The sequence below is a fragment of the Tiliqua scincoides genome, chromosome 1 (assembly GCF_035046505.1).
Source record: "Tiliqua scincoides isolate rTilSci1 chromosome 1, rTilSci1.hap2, whole genome shotgun sequence".
Classification (NCBI taxonomy): Eukaryota; Metazoa; Chordata; class Lepidosauria; order Squamata; family Scincidae; genus Tiliqua; species Tiliqua scincoides.
The window spans coordinates 281308798-281327084 of NC_089821.1; the positions used below are offsets into that span (position 1 = coordinate 281308798).

The 18287-nt window shown below is 50.1% G+C and overlaps 1 protein-coding gene across 1 annotated transcript; it reads left to right on the plus strand.

Annotated features, from left to right (window-relative positions):
- The first annotated feature begins 992 nt into the window (after nt 1–992).
- Nucleotides 993–18207, plus strand: ADGRF3 (adhesion G protein-coupled receptor F3). The gene is made up of 13 exons (XM_066623842.1): nt 993–1082; nt 1179–1245; nt 3605–3757; nt 7402–7605; nt 8536–8760; nt 10532–10741; nt 11092–11223; nt 12208–12404; nt 13525–13716; nt 13877–14644; nt 15672–16298; nt 16888–16929; nt 18169–18207. The coding sequence occupies exons 1-13, from the start codon at nt 993–995 to the stop codon at nt 18205–18207; spliced, it is 2946 nt and encodes a 981-aa protein (XP_066479939.1).
- Nucleotides 18208–18287: the final 80 nt, after the last annotated feature.

Sequence of the window (18287 nt, forward strand, 5' to 3'; positions counted from 1 at the left end):
TGTGCTTGCAAGTTGCCTATTGGCCTTGGTTGTGGAAGGAGTTGCACACTCGGTAAGTCTCACTGCTGTTCTTCCTCTGTTTGCTTCCCCCCCTGCAGAGAACCTGGCATGGGTTGTGTGTGCTTGGGTTGTGTGCACATCTCACACATGGTTGTGTGCTTGGATTGTGTGTGCTTGCACACCTCACGTGTGGGCTGTGTGCGCTTGGGTTGTGTGCTTGCACACCTCACACATGGGTTGTGTGTGACTGCACACCTCATGCGTGAGTTGTGTGTGCTTGGATTGTGTGTGCTTGCACACCTCACACGGCGGCCGTGCTTTTCAAAGGACTCTGGTAGGGAGGCTCTGCCTCCCCACCCACCACACGTTCTTGACTTGCAGTTACCCCTGGAGGGGACATTGGGTGCATGCCCCCCCATATGATTTGTTGACATGGTTCAGCAGAGGTACTTTGCTCCTGATCAGGCTCTGCCAGCACAAGTCAGATAGCAGCCTTGGAGGAGGGGGACCGGCCTTCCTTGTGGCTTGGCTTACTTGCTTGAGCCAGCACCCACAGCCCTTTGGTCCAGAGCTCCTCGGCTGCTGCTCTGGCTCTGCAGACTGGCCTGACAGCCACGCACCCTAAGGGGGGCTCACACGTTCCCAGTGTGCTTGCAGCGCAGATGGGCTGAGACTCCTGGAGCAGACGGGGGGGGGCAGCCTACGGGGAGCCTTGTGCTCCTTTCGCTTTGGGGCAGGGCTCCCCCCCCCTCTGGACTGTCGTCTGGCGAGGGCGCGGAGGATGCTCTTGGGCAGGTCTACAATGACTCCGCTGCCCAGGTGACGGGGGGGGGGGGAAGGCTCACGCCTGGGAGCCAGGCTCACTCCGGGACGCAGCCCTGCCCTGCCCTCTGCTCTGCGCACGTGTGGCGGCGGGGGGGGGCGACCCCTCTCCCTGCAGAGGCTGAGCTTTGCATTCAGGCCGGGCACCTCCGGCCTCTCCAGGAAGCCGCATGGAAATCGCCGGCGAGAGGATGTTTGCACAGCTGCGGATCTGCGGAGTCACCGCCTGCACGGAGGGTGCCCCCCCCGCCGCTGGGCTGGCAAGAAGGGCCGCGGCCCCTCCAGCATGCAAAAGCTGCAGCCGCCCCCCCCTCCCCGCTCCAGCCTAACGCCGCTCCTTCCTTCCTTCCATCTAGTGCCTCCGCGGGGCAGCAGAGGACTCTGGCCGCGGGGCCTCCTCCGGGCGAGGCAGGAGATCAGCTGGTGAGCATCCAGAGCGGGGATGAAACCGGCTCCCCCTCCTAGTCCACCCCTTTGGAACAAACGTGCCAGGGCGGGGGGGCTCCTTTGCTCCAAACGCCGGCACCACCTCCTCTCTGCACAGGGCCCCCGCCCCATCGTTGCATCTGCCTTTAGCCCCAGATCAATCCTGACAGCCCCCCCCTTCCACACTCCCACCCAAAACTTTATTGCAGTTGGAAGGAACGCCAGCTGATCAAAGGCAAAGTCCTTGGCTTGGAAATCCCTCTTCGCTGTTGCAGTCTCTCTTCTGCTGCACCCCTCAAGTTCCTCAAGATCAGTGGCATAGCTAGGGTGGGTGCAAAGCACTGAGTTTTGCAGGGAGCTTCACTGCAGCATGCAAGTGGCCCTTCTCCTTGGAACAATTCTGGGCAGGGGGAGCAAAATGAAGGCAAATGGCTGGAATGGCTCCAGAGGGGAGGAGCTGCTTACAAGTGGTGAGACTCCCTGCAAAACTTGAGTGCTTTGCACCGCCTCTAGCTACACTACTGCCCAAGATTACTGCCACTAGCATTTTGGCGCACACAATGTCTGGCACAAAGACAGTGCTTCTCACATGCAGTGCATAGCCTGTACTTCACTTGATGTGCTTCAGTCGTGGTGATAATGGACTTTCCCAGCACTCAAGCTTAGGTTCAAATCCCCACTCAAATCATTTCTGTCGGCAATATTAACACACAGCTATCAGTCTCAAAAGAAAACGCACCATCGGGAATGGATGTAATTTTCTTGTGTTTCTCTGAAGCCCCTCAAGAGTCCTCTCCCACTATGCATTTTACAGTGCAGTCCTATGCATGTCTATACAAAACAGTGGCGTAGCTAATGATCATGTCGTGCCCAGTGCCAAGCTCAAAATGTTGCCCCGGAAGTGATGTCAGCTGGAAGTGACCTCACACCCTGGCTTTTTAAAAAGTGAAAATTGGAAGGAACCCACCTCCTTCCCTCAGCAGCTCACCACCCACTTGCTCTGCTGGCTTCCCCCGGTCAGTGGCATAGCTAAGGCATCTATCTGCTACCTCGGGTCAAATAAGATTTTGTAGCTCCCCCTGTATGATAAAATCAAATTTAATTAAGTAAATAAATAAAAAGTTATTGGTTCCATGCCAAATCATAATAACATCTCATTGGCACTCAGAACAATCAGTCTCATAGGTCAGTTTGGAGTTAAGCAAATCCGCTTTTTGTTCCACAAGACAGTTGTGATTTAATAATAATAATAATAATAATAATAATAATAATAATAATAAAACTTTATTTTTATCCTGCCCTTCTCCCAAAAAGGGACCCAGGGCGGCTAACATATAAAACAGATTAAAACATAATTTCACAAACAGATAAATTACACAAACCAGATTTCATTTTCTGGTTAATTGGCCATAACTTTTGATAGGATACAGATATTCCAGTGCAGTTTGTTTCATTGCACTCTGCATTAAATTACCTTTACAATGGTATGTAACATGATGGTATTATTCATACGTACCAAGATTTTCACAATTTTGAACACTAGTGTCAAGCTCAGCTTGTTGCCTCCCTAAAGCTTGATGCCCGGTGCAACTGCTACCCCCCTGCACCCCCTTAGCTATGCCACTGATACAAAGTAAGTTCCATTGAGTTCGATGGGCATTACTCCCAGGTAAAGGTGTACAGAATTGCAGCCTAAATGTTTCAGAAAGTGTAAGCAGGGTGATATGCAAAAAAGCATTCTGGACAATTTTGGTTACATAATTGCCTTCCCGACTTATGTGAGAGAAATACACTGTAAGCCTCACCCTGGCTGGGGAGGCCTGGATTTCAGTTCCTGCTCAGCCATGAGGTTCACTGCATAATTTTAGGCCAGTCTTTCTCTTTCACCCTAACCTACCTCAAAGGGTTGTCGTGAGAATAAAATTGGGAAACATTATGCAGGTTGACCCAAACTTGTTGGGGAATACAAACACAAATACCAGCAAGATGTGACCAAGCTCAAATTTCCTTCTCGATGAACTTTCAGTGCTGGCATTTCTGGGCACCATCAAGTGAAGGCGAAGTGATGAGCACAAATAATCACATAAGAATGTACGGAGACTTCTTGTAAAACATCTTCATTTTCTTTCAACCTGCAAAATCACTCAACAGGGTAATTCAAAGCTCAGGGTGAAAATTCCACGTGAGGAAGACTCAAAACATGGTGACGTGTGTAACCCATGAAATGCAAGACTGAACCACTCCCTGCATACAGCCCCTCCCCCACTGCACAGCTAACTTGGCTCATGCTTGACATGGGTGGGGGTGCTCAGACATAACCAGAGATATCTTGTGTGTGTGTTTCCCATCATCTTAGACCTTCTCCAGAGCACTGCCTACCTGAAGCTCACCTTGCTGACTCCTGCAATCATAGACACTGCTCCAGCACAGCAGTTCCTCAGCACTCTGCACGTCCCCCATCCTGTAGCCGGTACTCTAAGCACCATCACTGCCCTTGACATAAACACTGGTGAGTAGCTGATAGACTCTGCCAAGGCTGTCCCAGAGTGCCCTTCAAATACCAATGGTTGCTGCCCATCCCAAAGCAGATATCCCCCTCCCACTCTCTCCCTCTCTTGCTAATCTTAAAGAGAAATACCAGTTCTGGCCATGACTGTCATTATCTACTCATTATCTAAGTATCTAGTCCAGGGGTGTCAAACATAAGGCCAGGCTGGGGGGGGGGGGAGATGCGGCCTGCAGAAGCTTTTTATCTGGCCCTCAGGCTCTTGGCTGCTGAGCAGTGCTGAGATGCAAAATGATTACTGGGCTGGGGCACCTTTGGGCTTTGGGCCTCTTCAGTCTAGAAAAGAGGCGCCTGAGAGGGGACATGATTGAGACATACAAAATTATACACAAAGTTTAGAGTGTAGAGAGATGCTGTATTCCCTCTCACACAACACCAGAACAGGGATATCCACTAAAATTGAGTGTTGGACAGACAAAAGAAAAGATTTCTTTACTACGCGTGTGGTTGGTCTGTGGAACTCCTTGCCACAGAATGTGGTGATGGCATCAGGCCTAGATGCCTTTAAAAGAAGATTGGACAAATTTCTGGAGGAAAAATCCATCACAGGTTACAAGCCATAATGTGTATGTGCAACCTCCTGATTTTAGAAATGGGCTATGTCAGAATGCCAGATGCAAGGGAGGGCATCAGGATGCAGGTCTCTTGCTGTCTTGTGTGCTCCCTGGGGCATTTGGTGGGCCACTGTGAGATACAGAAGCTGGACTAGATGGGCCTATGGCCTGATCCAGCAGAGCTATTCTTAGTTGTTACTAAAAGGGCAGCCCACATGAAAATTGTGCTCTCTCATATCTTGAAATATGATCAAGATTTGCATACTTTTTCTTCTGCCATTTGCAGCTAATGAGTTCCTAAGTGAGAAAAAGTTCTTATTTTTTGTTATGGTCTGTTTAATGACATAACTTCCTGCCTAATGACATCACTTCCAGTTCTCAGCAGGCGTGATGAATGCTATTCAGCCCTCAGTATGCGTTTGACACCCTTGGTCTAGTCCTAAGTTTTTCACCTTTTGGTTCATATCTTTGATGTGTCTCACCCCAGCAATCTGCCCCCTTTGACCCCCTCCCCTCATTTCAGTCCAGGAGGAGAAAGAGAGAGAGATGACCTGCAAGGGAGTGCAAGGGACAGGGGCAGTGATGGAGAAAGGGAAGGAGAAGTGTCCAGGAGACATTGAGACAGCTGATATCCCCCTGCCCAGAAACTTTGCTTCTTCATCTCTACCACCCTGGGACCCCCAAAGATCTCCTGCCCTTAAAATGCCACCCTTCTTCCTTGTTGCCCCCTGATTCTCCCAGAACACCTGCATGGAGCTGCTCCCCCCCCCCTTTCTTCACACCGATCTCAGAACTCACCTTTCAGCAGGGATGTAGAGCATCTTGAGAAAAAACTTCAAATGTGAAAACCAAAGTCAGGGGAGGTGCCTGGACTCCCATCATCTTAAAGAAAGACAAAGGAAACACAGAAACCCTGCACATCTGTGTACTCCAAATCATTCCTCCTAGCCCCACTTCCTGTCCTCCAAAGAGAGGGTGTCTCAGGCCTGCCCAGCATTCCTCCCGAACTATGCTTATTCTCATCGGGGAATTGTGTTTGTATTTTGAATGTTGTGGTGAAAGCATCTTGAGCTTCTCATGACCAAAAGGCATGGTAGTCACTGCAATAGCAGCTTCCTTGACAGTTATCCTTGCCTCTTGCTCCAGGAAGCTCAGACTGGCAGAAATTGTTCTCTCTGCCATGAGAGGGAGTGAGGTTGAGGAATAACTGAGGCATTGGGTTCCCAGAGGCCATGTTCACAACATGCAGAGAGGCTCATGTGGTAGCAGGCCCTAGCTTTACAGTCTTAGCTAGTTCCTCCTCCCTCCCTCCTTGCTGATTGAAAAGGGGCTGGTCTTCCCAGGTGAGATCTCCAAAGATCAGGAAGACAATAGACTGAGCCTTGGGAACTGCAGAGACTGCTGATGGGCTTAATCAAATCTGTAGACTCCTAAATGGGGTACTTGGATTTGCCTAATGCAGCTCTTATCAACTCCTAAAGGTCAATGACTATGCTGAATTGCCCGGGCTGGCTGGGAACTGGCCCTTTCTAAGGTCTTGCCCTCTTAATTCAGCTCTTTTAGGCTGGACTGTTTTTTAATCTCAAATTGGTTTTTATTTGAATTTAAACTGAACTAGTTTAAGAGTTTTTGGACTTGGCAGAACTTATACACTAAGGTTTAAATCCTGTTTAGTCCTGTTTATAAAACAGAGATGCTAAGTGTGCTTTCTCCCTTTATTACCCTCTTCCTCTGTTTAGTTTGGGCTCCTACTCACAGGTAAATTCTGGTCAACTCAGAGTGGCCCTTTTAGACTTGTGTCTAAATTATGCCTTCCTGTTTTTATTAATTGTGCACCTTTATTTAATTAAATTGATTGATTGCTCTCACCCAGATCCTGTGTCCTAATTTACTGACTTTTAAATTATGTTCTAACTTAGATTAAGTTTAACTTGGGTTAAATTTTTCCCCTGAGGGCTGGGGATAAGAATAGGCCCTCAGTTTGGCTGTACTTGTCCTAAGAGGCGACTGAACAGCCACCAGGTAGATGGGACTCGTTAGCCTGGGAAGGCAGCTCATCTGAGAAGGAAAACTCTGATCCCAAACCTCCACTGCCTTGTGGCTACATCCAGTTATGGAAAAGGCTTCAGGAGTCAACCTCGAGGCAAAATCTGGAGCCGGAGTCCCTGAGGCAGTTCATGGCTGAACACAGTCACATTCTGGCAACTCCTGTGACATCGCTGGAACCAACCGTATTGGCTTCTGCCTTTCCATTGGACCATTTCAGTGACATGGAGAGGGGGGATTTGCTGCATGGGTAACAGTCTATCCTCCATATCTACTTTACCCAGGCTTCGCACACTGGAGAGGACACTCTGTTCCAGAACACTATTCAGAGTGCGATACCATAGTCTTCCGAGACTGAAGGATGCCAACAAGGGTTAAATTTAAACAAAGTAGAAAAGCTTGCTTTCCTCTTTATCTTCCTCTGTTTTATTTATTGTCCAAGTGCCTCTGCCTTGGGCTCTAACTCACAAGTAGGACTCTGCTTCTCCTCAGAGTAGACCTAGTACACACTTATGTATTTATTTTTATTGCCCTAACCTAGCTCCTGTGCCTCAGCTTACTGGACCTTAGAATCCAAATTATTGTGCCCCAAATTACTGGGCCTTAGAATCCCTCCCTCAGGTTGGATTAGGTACTAACTTAAGTAAAACTTAGGTAAAGCCAAGCTAAAGGTAAAGCTAAATTTTAATGTTGATTTAAGGTTGGAAAGACAAGGAGTACACTTACCTTCTCCTTCTCCTCCTCTCCAAAACTCAGAGGGTCCACTTGCCTTTTCCTTCTCCTTGCACAGATGCTGAACTCACTCTGCCTTACCCTGGCACTTACTTCCCAGAGGCCACATGCGTGTCATGCAGAGACCACCCCGAACTCCTTATACCGCACCCTGAGCTCCTTATAGGAAGGGCAGTATAAAAATGTGAAAAATAAATAAAATGTGAAAATTATTCTACCCATGATACCTGCCTTTCCTTTGTTTCCTTCCTCCAGAGTGTGACCCGCTGTGGTTGGGAAGCCGGGACTGCCGCTGCCTTCCAGGTTATCAGTGGAGTGACAGCCTTTGCAATGAGTTGCAAGCCTGTGGGGGCCTCTTCCAGGCGATGGTCTCCCTGATCATTAAGCCCTCCTGCCAGTGTTTGCGCTGGAACCGTCCACGCATTGACTACTGCGTGCCACTGCTGCAGGCCTCCCCAGGCAAGTACGATACCACCACCCCCACCAGCACCATTCCAGTCACTGCCCTGGCGCAAACCCCCAGGTGGGATTTGGAGGGGTGGAACCAGGCCCTACCCTCCTCATGTAGTGCTTTGGGAACCTGGATCTTAAATGCAGGAAGAGGACGCCAAGATTGCAAAATATCTGCAAATCTGCTGAGTGCATCACCTGAGTCTGCTTGTGCAGTTTGGCCTGCTAAAGAAATCTGGGTGGAGATCAGCTGACTCAACATCTGGGCTAACAGTCTGCAGACAGTGCCAGGGCCCCTGACTTGTGGGAATGCCTTGGGGGTGGCATCTGCTATAGGAGTGGAGGTGCTTCCCAGTGAGCAGACATGAAATGGACGCTAAAGAGGAGAACTGGCTGAGATTGGGATGAGTGGGGTGGTGCCCAGAGTTGGCCAGGTGAGGTACTGTTGAGATCCATGTCAGAATGCCGGATGCAAGGGAGGGCACCAGGATGCAGGTCTCTTGTTATCTGGTGTGCTCCCTGAGGCATTTGGTGGGCTGCTATGAGATACAGGAAGCTGGACTGGATGGGCCTATGGCCTGATCCAGTGGGGCTGTTCTTATGTCTTATGATCAGGCCATAGGCCCATCTAGTCCAGCTTCCTGTATCTCACAGCAGCCCACCAAACGCCCGACGGAGCACACAAGACAACAAGAGACGTGCATCCTGGTGCCCTCCCTTGCATCTGGCATCTGATGTAGCCCATTTCTAAAATCAGGAGATTTCATGTGCACATACACATCATGTGCAATCATGTGCACATACACATCATGGCTTGTAACCCATAATGGCTTTTTCCTCCAGAAACTTCTTTTAAAGGCATCTAGGCCAGATGCCATCACCACATGCTGTGGCAAGGAGTTCCACAAAGTTTCCATGCCTATCATCCTTCTCTTTTAGTATCAGAAACCTCTACACTGGCCCCACAAGTAACTTCTGTGGGTGAGGGGGCTGAACTCATGGTTTCCTTCAACCTGAAAGAAGGAGCCACAGATGTGAAGTGGTTCTTGCTCAGTCCTGAGCAGAGGGTGGCCAAGGAGATCCGCAATGGGACGCAAGTGACACTACTGCAGAATGGCTCACAGGCTCTGTTAAGGGTCTTTCCTGTCTCCCCAGACTGGGCTGGTAAGAGATTTCTCTTGTCCTTCTAATAAATTAATAATTGGGCTCTCAGATGGGTGGTGGGGTGCTTGTATTAGTGGAAAAAAGGCTGGTTGGTTGCACAAGCAATTCTTAATAACCCAAAAGAGAAACCATGTCTCAGTAGTTCCAGAGGGGGCAGCCATGTTAGCTTTTGAAGTGCCACAAGACTAGTGGTTATTTTTGTACAATGGACCAAGGACATTTATTCTTGTATAAGCTACAATGGATCACAATCTCCTCTTTCAGGTACATGAAGCATTCTCTATTGGCCTATGGCATAGCTAAGGCATCCGGCACCTGGGTGCACAGTTTTATCCCCTCTTCTCCGTGCAGCCTCCCTGGGCCTCAGAAGGCTTGCGAAAACTTGAAGTGCCTTTCTGTGGCCTCCAGAAGCCTGCTTTTTTGCCTCAGGTCTGCTGTCAGGGGGGTGGGTTAGCACCCGCTTCAGGTGTGGCACCCAGGCCAACGTATCCCTCCTGTCCCCCTTAGCTACAGCACTGCTGGCCCATCCAGAGCTACTTGGTGCACCATCTGATGCAGGTTGCATTGCAGCAGATTGTGAGAGGTCCAAGAGGATGGTGGATTTGGGGTGCCTTTCACCCTGAGTCTGCTGCTGCCATTGCAGCCTCCCTCCAACCAGCCGCCAATGCAGGCCGCAACAAACTGCTTCCTGCTCATTTAAGCAAGAAGCAGATCATTTCCCTCCTCACCGTGCTCCTCACGCACAGTCAAATCTGGAAGTCCTGCATTTCTGGGTTTGCCAACAGCGCTCAAGGAGCATGGTCAGGGTTTGGGGTGTTTTATAGCGCAGAGGTGGTGGGCCCAAGAGAGCATCAGGTGGCCTTGCAGGCTGGGAGGAGTAACTAGACACATGGGAAGACAAAAAGTGGTCAGTGGCTGGGCACTAAGCGCAGTCTGTCTACAGCATAAGTACAGCGACTACTCACGGCAGCGGTACTTGGTGGTACAAATTTCCCAAGGCCCCCCCCCCCAACCGCAACCCCAACTAGCTGAAGACAACACTTCATGTACCTGATGAAATGGACTGCAGTTAATGCCGCTGTGTGCAAGAAGGTGCCGCAAGATTGTGTTCATACCTAAAAGAGCACACTGATCCAACTGTTCTGCCAGAAGCCTTTAAAGACTTGCCTCTCCCGGTGGGATGGTGTCTCTTCATAGCATCTTCAGTATCTCCTGCATGCCACAAGTTCAGGAGACTGTTCAATAAGCACAGAATGTCACAGATAGCACAAAAATTGAGTTCCCCCCCCCTTTTTTCTTCTGAAAATTTTCCAGTCATTTATTTATCAGATTTCTATCCTGCGTCTCAGGTTAAAAACCTTCCCAAGAGGCACACAACAGCATGGTGACACAGCAGCAAAAGCAATCAAATATGTATAGCCAGTGTGGAGGCACACAACTCCAAATATGTTTGTGGAGCCTGGCAAAGATGCAGACCTCCAAAAGGGGTGGGGCTCCAGTGTCCTTCCCCCCCAGGCCTGATTCCCTGCCTCTGCAATCTAACACTTCCTGTCTCCATGCCCTACACTCCAAGGCTTTGGGGTGGGAAAACAAGTTTTGGGGACATTGAATGAATGATGCATCAACAAATGCAAACATTTGCTTTCTTTGAGTGATTCCCGGGTGCAGAGTTGCTTTGGGTGCCAGTGTGGCTGTGGCTCCAACAGAACTGAGCTTGGAGTGGAGGCACCCTCTTCCAAGACCTCCCAGTTCTGCCGTGTGTATCCCACAGGAGAGTACATCTGCCACTACTGGCATGAAAGCTCCCTGAAGGAGGTGAGGCAGGTGGTCAACGTTCCCCTTGTTTCTGCGGACATTGTCCAGACTCTGTCACAGATCAGCATGAACTGCAGCTCCCCTGAGACACTGACTCTGCAGTGCTGCATCCGGAACAGAGGCAGAGGCCTCCGAGCGTCCTGGAATCCTGGACTCCCAAACCCAGGTTGGTAAAGGGAGGGGGAGAACAAACAGAACCTTAGACAAACTGCTCCCCCTTTTCAGGCAGTAGTGCTCAGGATATTTTGCATGCAAGAGTTCCTGGGTTCCGTTCCTGGCACTGTCTCCAGGCTAGGTAAAGAAAAAGGTCTGCCTGAAACCTGGACACAGAACAAGATGGACAGTGCAGCTTTCTATGGGAGGTCTGCGCTCAGCAGCATCTGGATACCTGCTTGGGACAGAAAAATCTGGCATCATGCTTCAGAAGAGGCTTGCCACATTTGTATGATCTGGCCCTGTCAAACATGGTTTCTCCACTGAGCATACAGCACCTTCTCTCTTCAGTTCCCCTTACAGGCACAGAAGATCCACTCTGCCATTTCCTCACCTTGCGCTCCTGCCCAAATGATGACACTATGTACCTGTGCACATTTCAGAGTGATGCCCTGGGCTCTGTGCAGACCACAGTGACAGTGAGCGTGCTTCAAGGTAAGGATAGGAAGGAATGAAGGAAGGCAGACCAATCATCTAGTTTCTGGCATGCACAAGTGGTAGAAAGCAGAGAGGGTAATGAGATTTCTGCTTGCCCACATTGGGCTACTCAACTCCTTGAGCTCCAGTTGGTTGAGAACAGCTCCTGTTTCAACACCTGGAGGCTCCCAGCTCTATGTCCATTGCTGGCATGGAATGGTGGACCTCCTGCTTTTCTAGTCTGAGAGGTTGTTGTTCTCCTGGAGGGAATGTGTCTCCTCATGGCATTTTCAGTACCTCCTGCATTCCACAAGTAATGTTGATCCAGGGCTGGCCCATCCATGAAGCAAGCGATGCAGCTGACATTAAGGGCAAGTGCCTGCGGAGCAGCAGATTCCGGTACCCAGGCTCTCACCTTGAGTCTGCCACCATCTCCCTCCAGCCTGCTGCAGACAGAGCAACAATGATCTGCTTCCTGCTCACTAAAACTTCCTGTTTTATTGAAGGGACTGGGCTGTCCCATGTGGTCCCTTTTCAATAAAACAGGAAGAAGGGAACGAAGCAGGAATCCCACAAGAGGAAGGAGCAGGTAAGGAGGAAAGCAGATTCTTCTGCCTGGTGGCCTTTTTTTTTTTTTTTAAGGGGGTACGTGCAGTGACAGCAGCCTGTTGAGCAGGGGACCTAGATGAACTGCCCCTGATTTCATCTTTGCAAGGGGTCCTAAGACCTCAGACTACGTGGTGTGGCTGCCCAAGATGAGGAAATAACTTGACTCTCCTTCCATCTCCATTTTTCACTTCCTTTCACTGCCAAAGACTTTCCTGGATCTGTCACAAATTGGTACAGTATCTGTGCTACTTGCTTGTGACAATGTATGCAAATTAAGTATATTCAGCAAACTGCAGAAATTCTTCATTTGCAAGATGCGAATGGGCAAACTAGACAGCCATGTAGACCTGGGGTATATCCAGGGTGACCACTGAGTGTTGTGTTCTGCTGCAGCTGGAGACATCTTCTGCCCCAGTGAGAATTCCGAAGATGGGTGGAATGCCACAAAAGCAGGCCGGATGGCTGAGCGCCTGTGTCCTGAGGGCACCGTGGGGAAGATGTTGCGCAGCTGCTTTGCTACAGGGACCTGGGGAGATGCTCAAAGCAACTGTACCAGCCAAGAGCTGCTGTCAGGTTTGCACAGGGCCCAGGTGAGAGAGGACCAGAGCCTCAGCTCAAGTGAGGAGTGGTTTCTTTCAGGGGTGGGGTGAGGAGTTGGGCCTTGGCCCACTGGGGCCCTTCTCTGAACTTTCATATCAGTGGTAGTGCCCAGTGCAGCATCAGGGAGGTGGGGGCACCCTGGGGGACCAGTGCAGGGCTTTGCCCAGCCCCCCCCCCCCCGAGCAACCTGGCACCAGCACTCCTTTGATAGAGAGGGAGAAATGCCAGTATTGGCCAGACAGGAGGCACTGAGATAGGGGCTGGTGAATGAGATGTAAGAGGCTGGAAGGGGAAACCAATAGAGCAAGGGGGGAAGGCCAGACAGCAGAGGTTGGGACTCTTCAGGTTTTGCCACCCCTAAATTGCCCTTAAACTTGCAATCTTTTAGCCCATCTCTTATCAGGCTGGTCTGGAACAATACTACCGGACAGCAGCAGGATGAAGGCAAACAAGGTCAGGACAGACCTGCAAGAGGAGAGCCCTACTGCTTGCTTGTGTGCTCATCTCTCCAGTCCAAGCTATTTGAGGAATCTTGAAGGAGAGGGAGGATTGGCAGCTGGGAGCCAATCTGGGGTGTTTGTTGTTGGCCTTGAGACTAGAGTGAATGGCCTGACCCTTTCCTTTCTAGGCCAGGCAAACAGCTCAGCCCCATGACTCCTTCCTCCAAGGCTTTTGGTCACCTCTCCATCTTGCTTGATGTTGGCTTCCCACTTTGCCATGAGCCAGTCAGGCAAGGGCTTGGCTGCTCTTTTGCCTGCTTGTCCTGCTTGTTCATGTCTCTGCCTCAGCTGTCTTCAGACTTTGAAGCCTTTGTGGCCCCTTCCTCCAGCCTCCTCTTAATTCACCCCTGAATCCTCAACTACCAAGGGGGTCTCGTAGACATGGTTATGAATTCTTTCATTCTATGCCATGTGCATCTACCTGCCAGTTCAGGTTCCTGGAGTCTTCAGGTGTGTATGACCACATCTTGATTATTAACTTTAGGTGACAAGAGAAAGCATGGCGTGTAATGGAAGCACAAGGAATTGGGCAGACTGGTTAATCTCCTTTAACTCCCTTTGGTCTGATATTGTCAGTCTATGTTTCACACATTATTCTGATCACACACAGCTACTCCAGGCAGGACTGGGCAATCCCCAAAGTGAGATCTCTTGGATGATGGACTGGCTGCCAATGGTGTCCAAGCCCAGTGAGATCCAGGAGGGCAACCCTTGGGAGCTCCTGGCTGTGATAAACGCAATGGACGTCATCTCTCAAGTGGCTCTGAATGCTGCCATGCGCCTGGATGGTGATGCTGTGGCTGTGAGTAACCAGCTCAGGAGGAAGTGGGACATTCTGGACAAGGCTTAGAGTTAGCATGAGCCATGCTGTCAGGAAATTATGTACATATAGTTTTCATCTCCCACTGCTGAAAAATTAATTTGACAACAAAGAACAGTGACAAAGCTTTTTCTGTTTGTAGAACTTTCTGATTGCTGCCAGCTGGATGCTCACTTTGAACCAGGAGACTGAGTGGACTGAGGTACAAGCTCTGCAACCACAGGCTGGTTCCAGGTTCCTGCAGGCCATTGAAGACCTCACCAGCCTCCTGCTGCCCTCAACCAGTGCATTTAATCTAACTCTTCCCAACATTGAGCTCCACAGCAACAGGTTTGATGGGGTCTTGGAGGCTGACTACAGCAAGACCTTCAGCACAGAGCCCCCACTTTGCACTCACATCACCAAAGAGGAGCTGGATGACCTAATACTTCAGGGACAGAACATCACCATCACCAGCCTGGTGCTGAAGCTGAGTGGGATCTTGCCAGCAAACAACAACATTGAGGCCAGTCGCGACCTTGGCAGCTTGGTGATGACCAACTCCATCATGTCTCCCAATGGCAGCATCAGGCATATAGATATTGACATGACATTTGGCCACTGGAACATGACCCCCAAGATGGAGAAGGAAGAGCTGGTGGCCAACTGTGTCTTCTGGAATCATAGCTTGTTTGAGGGGATGGGAGGGTGGTCCACCCAGGGATGCAAGTCCACTGGTGACACCACCACCAACACCAACTGTACTTGCAGTCACCTCACCTCTTTCTCCATCCTCATGTCTGCCAAGTCTGTGCCAGTCAGCTTTGCCTTGACTTTCCTGAGCAAGTTTGGTGTCTGGGCCTCCGTCCTTGCCCTTGTCACCAGTCTCATCATCTACTATCTTGTTTGGACATCTGTGGTGAAGAACAAGGTCGGACTCCTGGTCTGGAAGGGTGCTTTGAGAGGCAGTGAAGGCTGTCATCTGCGCATGACAGAACACTCCCAAATGTGCCACCTTAGATGGGATATTGGGTGCCGTTTTGGTCACTCCCCCCCATCTTGTAGCAGTGGAAAAAGTGTAGAAAAGGGGAGCCAAAATTACATAGGGATGAGGGACAGGACACTGTTGCTACAAGGAAAGGCTGCGGCATTTGGGAAGAAGCAAATAGACATAAGAGGTTTATAAAATGAAGTGTAGTGTGGCCCAAGTGGATAGACATTTTTCTCTTACATGTTCCGGGGTTGTCTAGGGATATGGATGGGTAATAGATTTAGGACAGGCAGAAGCACTTCTTCACACAAGGCAAAATTAACTTACTGAATTCGCTGCCCCAAAATGTGAGGATGGCAGCTAAGTTCAGTGGCCTGAGAGGGGAGGTCTGCAAACTCACAAGCAATCGCTCTAGGATCACTCTTCCTATTCAGGGTCAGAGAATGCTCTTGCCGTCAGGCCCTGAAGGTGGCCTCCTGGACACCTCTGGGAGCAGAAAGGGAGATTCGGATAGTGACAAGGTCAGATTTCAGAGGTGACCAGAGTTGCCAGATGTCTGGGATGTTAGCCAGGCTGGGCACTGGGTGAGAATTCGCACTCATCAGAGAGCCCAGCTGGCCAGGTCAACTCAGACTCTCAGTACTGGTGGCAGTGGGTAGCACCCAATGTACCATGGGGGAAGGGAGTCCAGTGCAGGCTCTGCCCAGGGCCTGGGCACTCTTGAGCTGGTACTGCTAGGTGGTAACAGTGGTAATCCACTGTTCATGGATTAGTAAAGACAGGACCTGCCAGTACCAGTCTCACCAGTGAGATGAGCAGTAACAGTTATCACCTCAAAAGGGTGAAACATGCAGGTCGACAAAGAAGTGGAGCAACTTGAATGGGACTAACCCATACAAGGACATAACCCTCCAAGTCTGCCCCCCCCCGGCTACAGAGACAAAGGCTTCTTTTGCTTCTCTTCCAGCTTGCCTACTTCCGCTACACCACACTGGTCAACGCCGCCTTCTCTCTGCTGATGGGAAACTTTTGGTTCCTGGGGGCCTCCCAGCTGACAGCCAACCACGAGAACAAACTCTGTGTGGCAGCCGCCTTCTTCACCCACTTCTGCTACCTGGCCATGTTCTGCTGGATGCTGGTCCAGGCACTTCTGCTCTTCCACCAGCTGATCTTCGTCTTCCACCAATTGACCATCAGCTCTGTGACACCTGCCATGGTTGCAGTGGGCTACATATTGCCCTTGGTTATTGCTGTGGCGACAGTGGTGGCCTTCTTCCCCAAGCAGGGTTACGTCCAAGAGGCATTCTGCTGGCTCAGCTCCCGCAGCAAAGCCATCTACACTTTCTCTGTGCCAGTCCTGCTTGTTGTGACCATCAACCTCCTAATCCTCTTTGTGGTACTGCTGAAGCTCATGAGACCCTCAGTGTCAGAGGGTCCCCAGGGCGAGGACAGGAAAGCACTGCTCAGCATTTTCAAAGCCCTGCTGATCCTCACACCAGTCTTTGGGTTAACCTGGGGGCTGGGGGTCATCACCATGACCACAGACACCTCACAGGTTACCCATTATGCATTTACCATTCTCAACTCTTTCCAGGTGTGTATTAAAGGGGGCAAAAGATGCTCACTTGTGTGCTGCTGTGCATGCAAACAGGAAGAGGAGCTCATCTGGCTAAAGCAGAGCCTCTTCTAACCAGCTCATGTTTCAGGCCAATCTTTCTTGTGCCTTCTTGCTCCATACTTATTTGCAGGCAGTGTGTGTGTTGCAAATTTGCCTGTAGGCAAACAGCAGACCTCTGCTTGCTGCAGGACATTGTAGGTTCGTCACTGCAAAGGCACTGTGATAAAGAGGCACAGATGGCCCGAAACAGAGGCAGATGTGCAAGGATGATGAAAACATCTCCCAAGTGCCCCTGTGTAGTCACATGGTTGGAACCGTGTGCTTATACAACACACCTAGTTGCTGAGAGAGCCCCAGGAGTGATAGTGCACCTTTGCCCTGACCAATGTGCTCCCTCAGCCATGTGTAAGCCAGAGGAAAGGGCAAGGATTCTTCCTGCACCTCTTGACTGCTGCAGGGTATAGAACGAGATGGCTCTTCTTATGTCCCAGTTTGTACTGTTTAAGACTGCTGGATAGTGGGAGTTACTGAACTAAGCAAAATTCTTTATTCTTCTCCCTCCCAGGGGGTCTTCATTTTGCTTTTTGGCTGCCTTATGGACAAGAAAGTAAGTACCCCCCCACACACACCCCTGTCGCATTCCCCGTTGCAGCACTTGGGAGCCTGGATTTCTGACAGCCTATTCCCAAGCTGGGGGGGGGGGTTTCTTTTGAATGACATCAACTAAGGGCCACTTATGCAGCTGTTCCAGCAAAAATAGCAAGATGCATCTTATGGGCTGGCTTGCCTGCCCTGTGGTTTTCCTGCCTAGAGGACTCCACACTGTACAACTGCCCTCCTCCTGGCTGCTTCCCTGAGTCACTTACAGCACAGTACATGCTTGACTACTCAGAATAAGTCCCATTGTGTCCAGTGGGGCTTGCATCCAGGAAGGCATGTAGAGGATTGTAGCTTGACTGTTTCTTGAAAGGGGGAAAAACAGGCCAATCCATTTCATCACCTGGATGAAACATACAATGCATATATTTGAATAGATATAAGCAGCTGCTTTGCATCAGTGACTCCCATTACTGGGGGTTTAGATTATTGCAAATGGGTGCATCTGTTCCCAGCTGTGAGTTAATCTTGCAATAACTTCTGAAAATGATGGTGTTCAAAGCCAAGAATCTATCAAGCACACATTCCTCTGTGGACACAAAGAGTCAGTGTACATTCCTTACAGGTGAGGGGAGCTCTCTGCAAACGTCTACACAAGTCACCCACTTCTGGGACAAGCACATCTCAGGTGAGTGAAACCCAGCTGGCCCTTGCTTGTGCATTCTTGCCACCCTTTTGGGTAAAACAGCAAAGGGAGCAAGAGTCTGGGGGCTAAGTCTCATCCATGTGTGTTCAAGTTGGGAGCCCCTTAAGGTGGCCTAGTGAGCACCCTTGCATTTAAGCAGGATATCTTTTTCCTGTAGTTTGAGTCACTACCCTGTTGGGGGGGGGGGAAGCCGGACTGTTTGTTTGCTATTGCAGTGAGCATCAGTGCTACACTGTGCCTAAATACCATTGATTCTGTCAGGTGAGAGTCCAAAGGGCTCGTGCTCACAGCTGAGTCCTCACCTTTTCTTCCAGGAAGGAGACTGCTACAACAGGTGCCTCCTTGCCCACAGGAAGGAATCACATCATCTCCCTTTCTGGGCTAGGGCAAGAGGCAGGCAGCAAGCTGTTTAAAGCTTTCTTCTGATTTTGCTGGAGGCTGCAGGGTGACATATCCAGCAGGAAAGTCTTGTACAATGCAGGAGGGTGAAAAAAACTAATATTGCGGCTCTCTTCCTATCCCTCTCTCCACTTGTGTTTACAGGGTAAGAGTTTAACACTGGACTCCAAGCTAAACAGCTAAGAGAATGGAAGGCTGCCCAGGTGAGAAAGCAGAGTCAATTCCGTCATCTCAGGTCCAACCCAGAGCCCCACCTTTGGGCA

What these genes read in the sequence shown, in the direction of transcription:
- ADGRF3 (XM_066623842.1), top strand. Translation starts at nt 993, where the DNA reads ATGGAAATCGCCGGCGAGAGGATGTTTGCACAGCTGCGGATCTGCGGA. An exon ending in TCCTGGACTCCCAAACCCAG is followed by an intron (nt 10,742 to 11,091) that starts GTTGGTAAAGGG and finishes TTCCCCTTACAG; the next exon opens with GCACAGAAGATCCACTCTGC. An exon ending in TGGATGGTGATGCTGTGGCT is followed by an intron (nt 13,717 to 13,876) that starts GTGAGTAACCAG and finishes TTCTGTTTGTAG; the next exon opens with AACTTTCTGATTGCTGCCAG.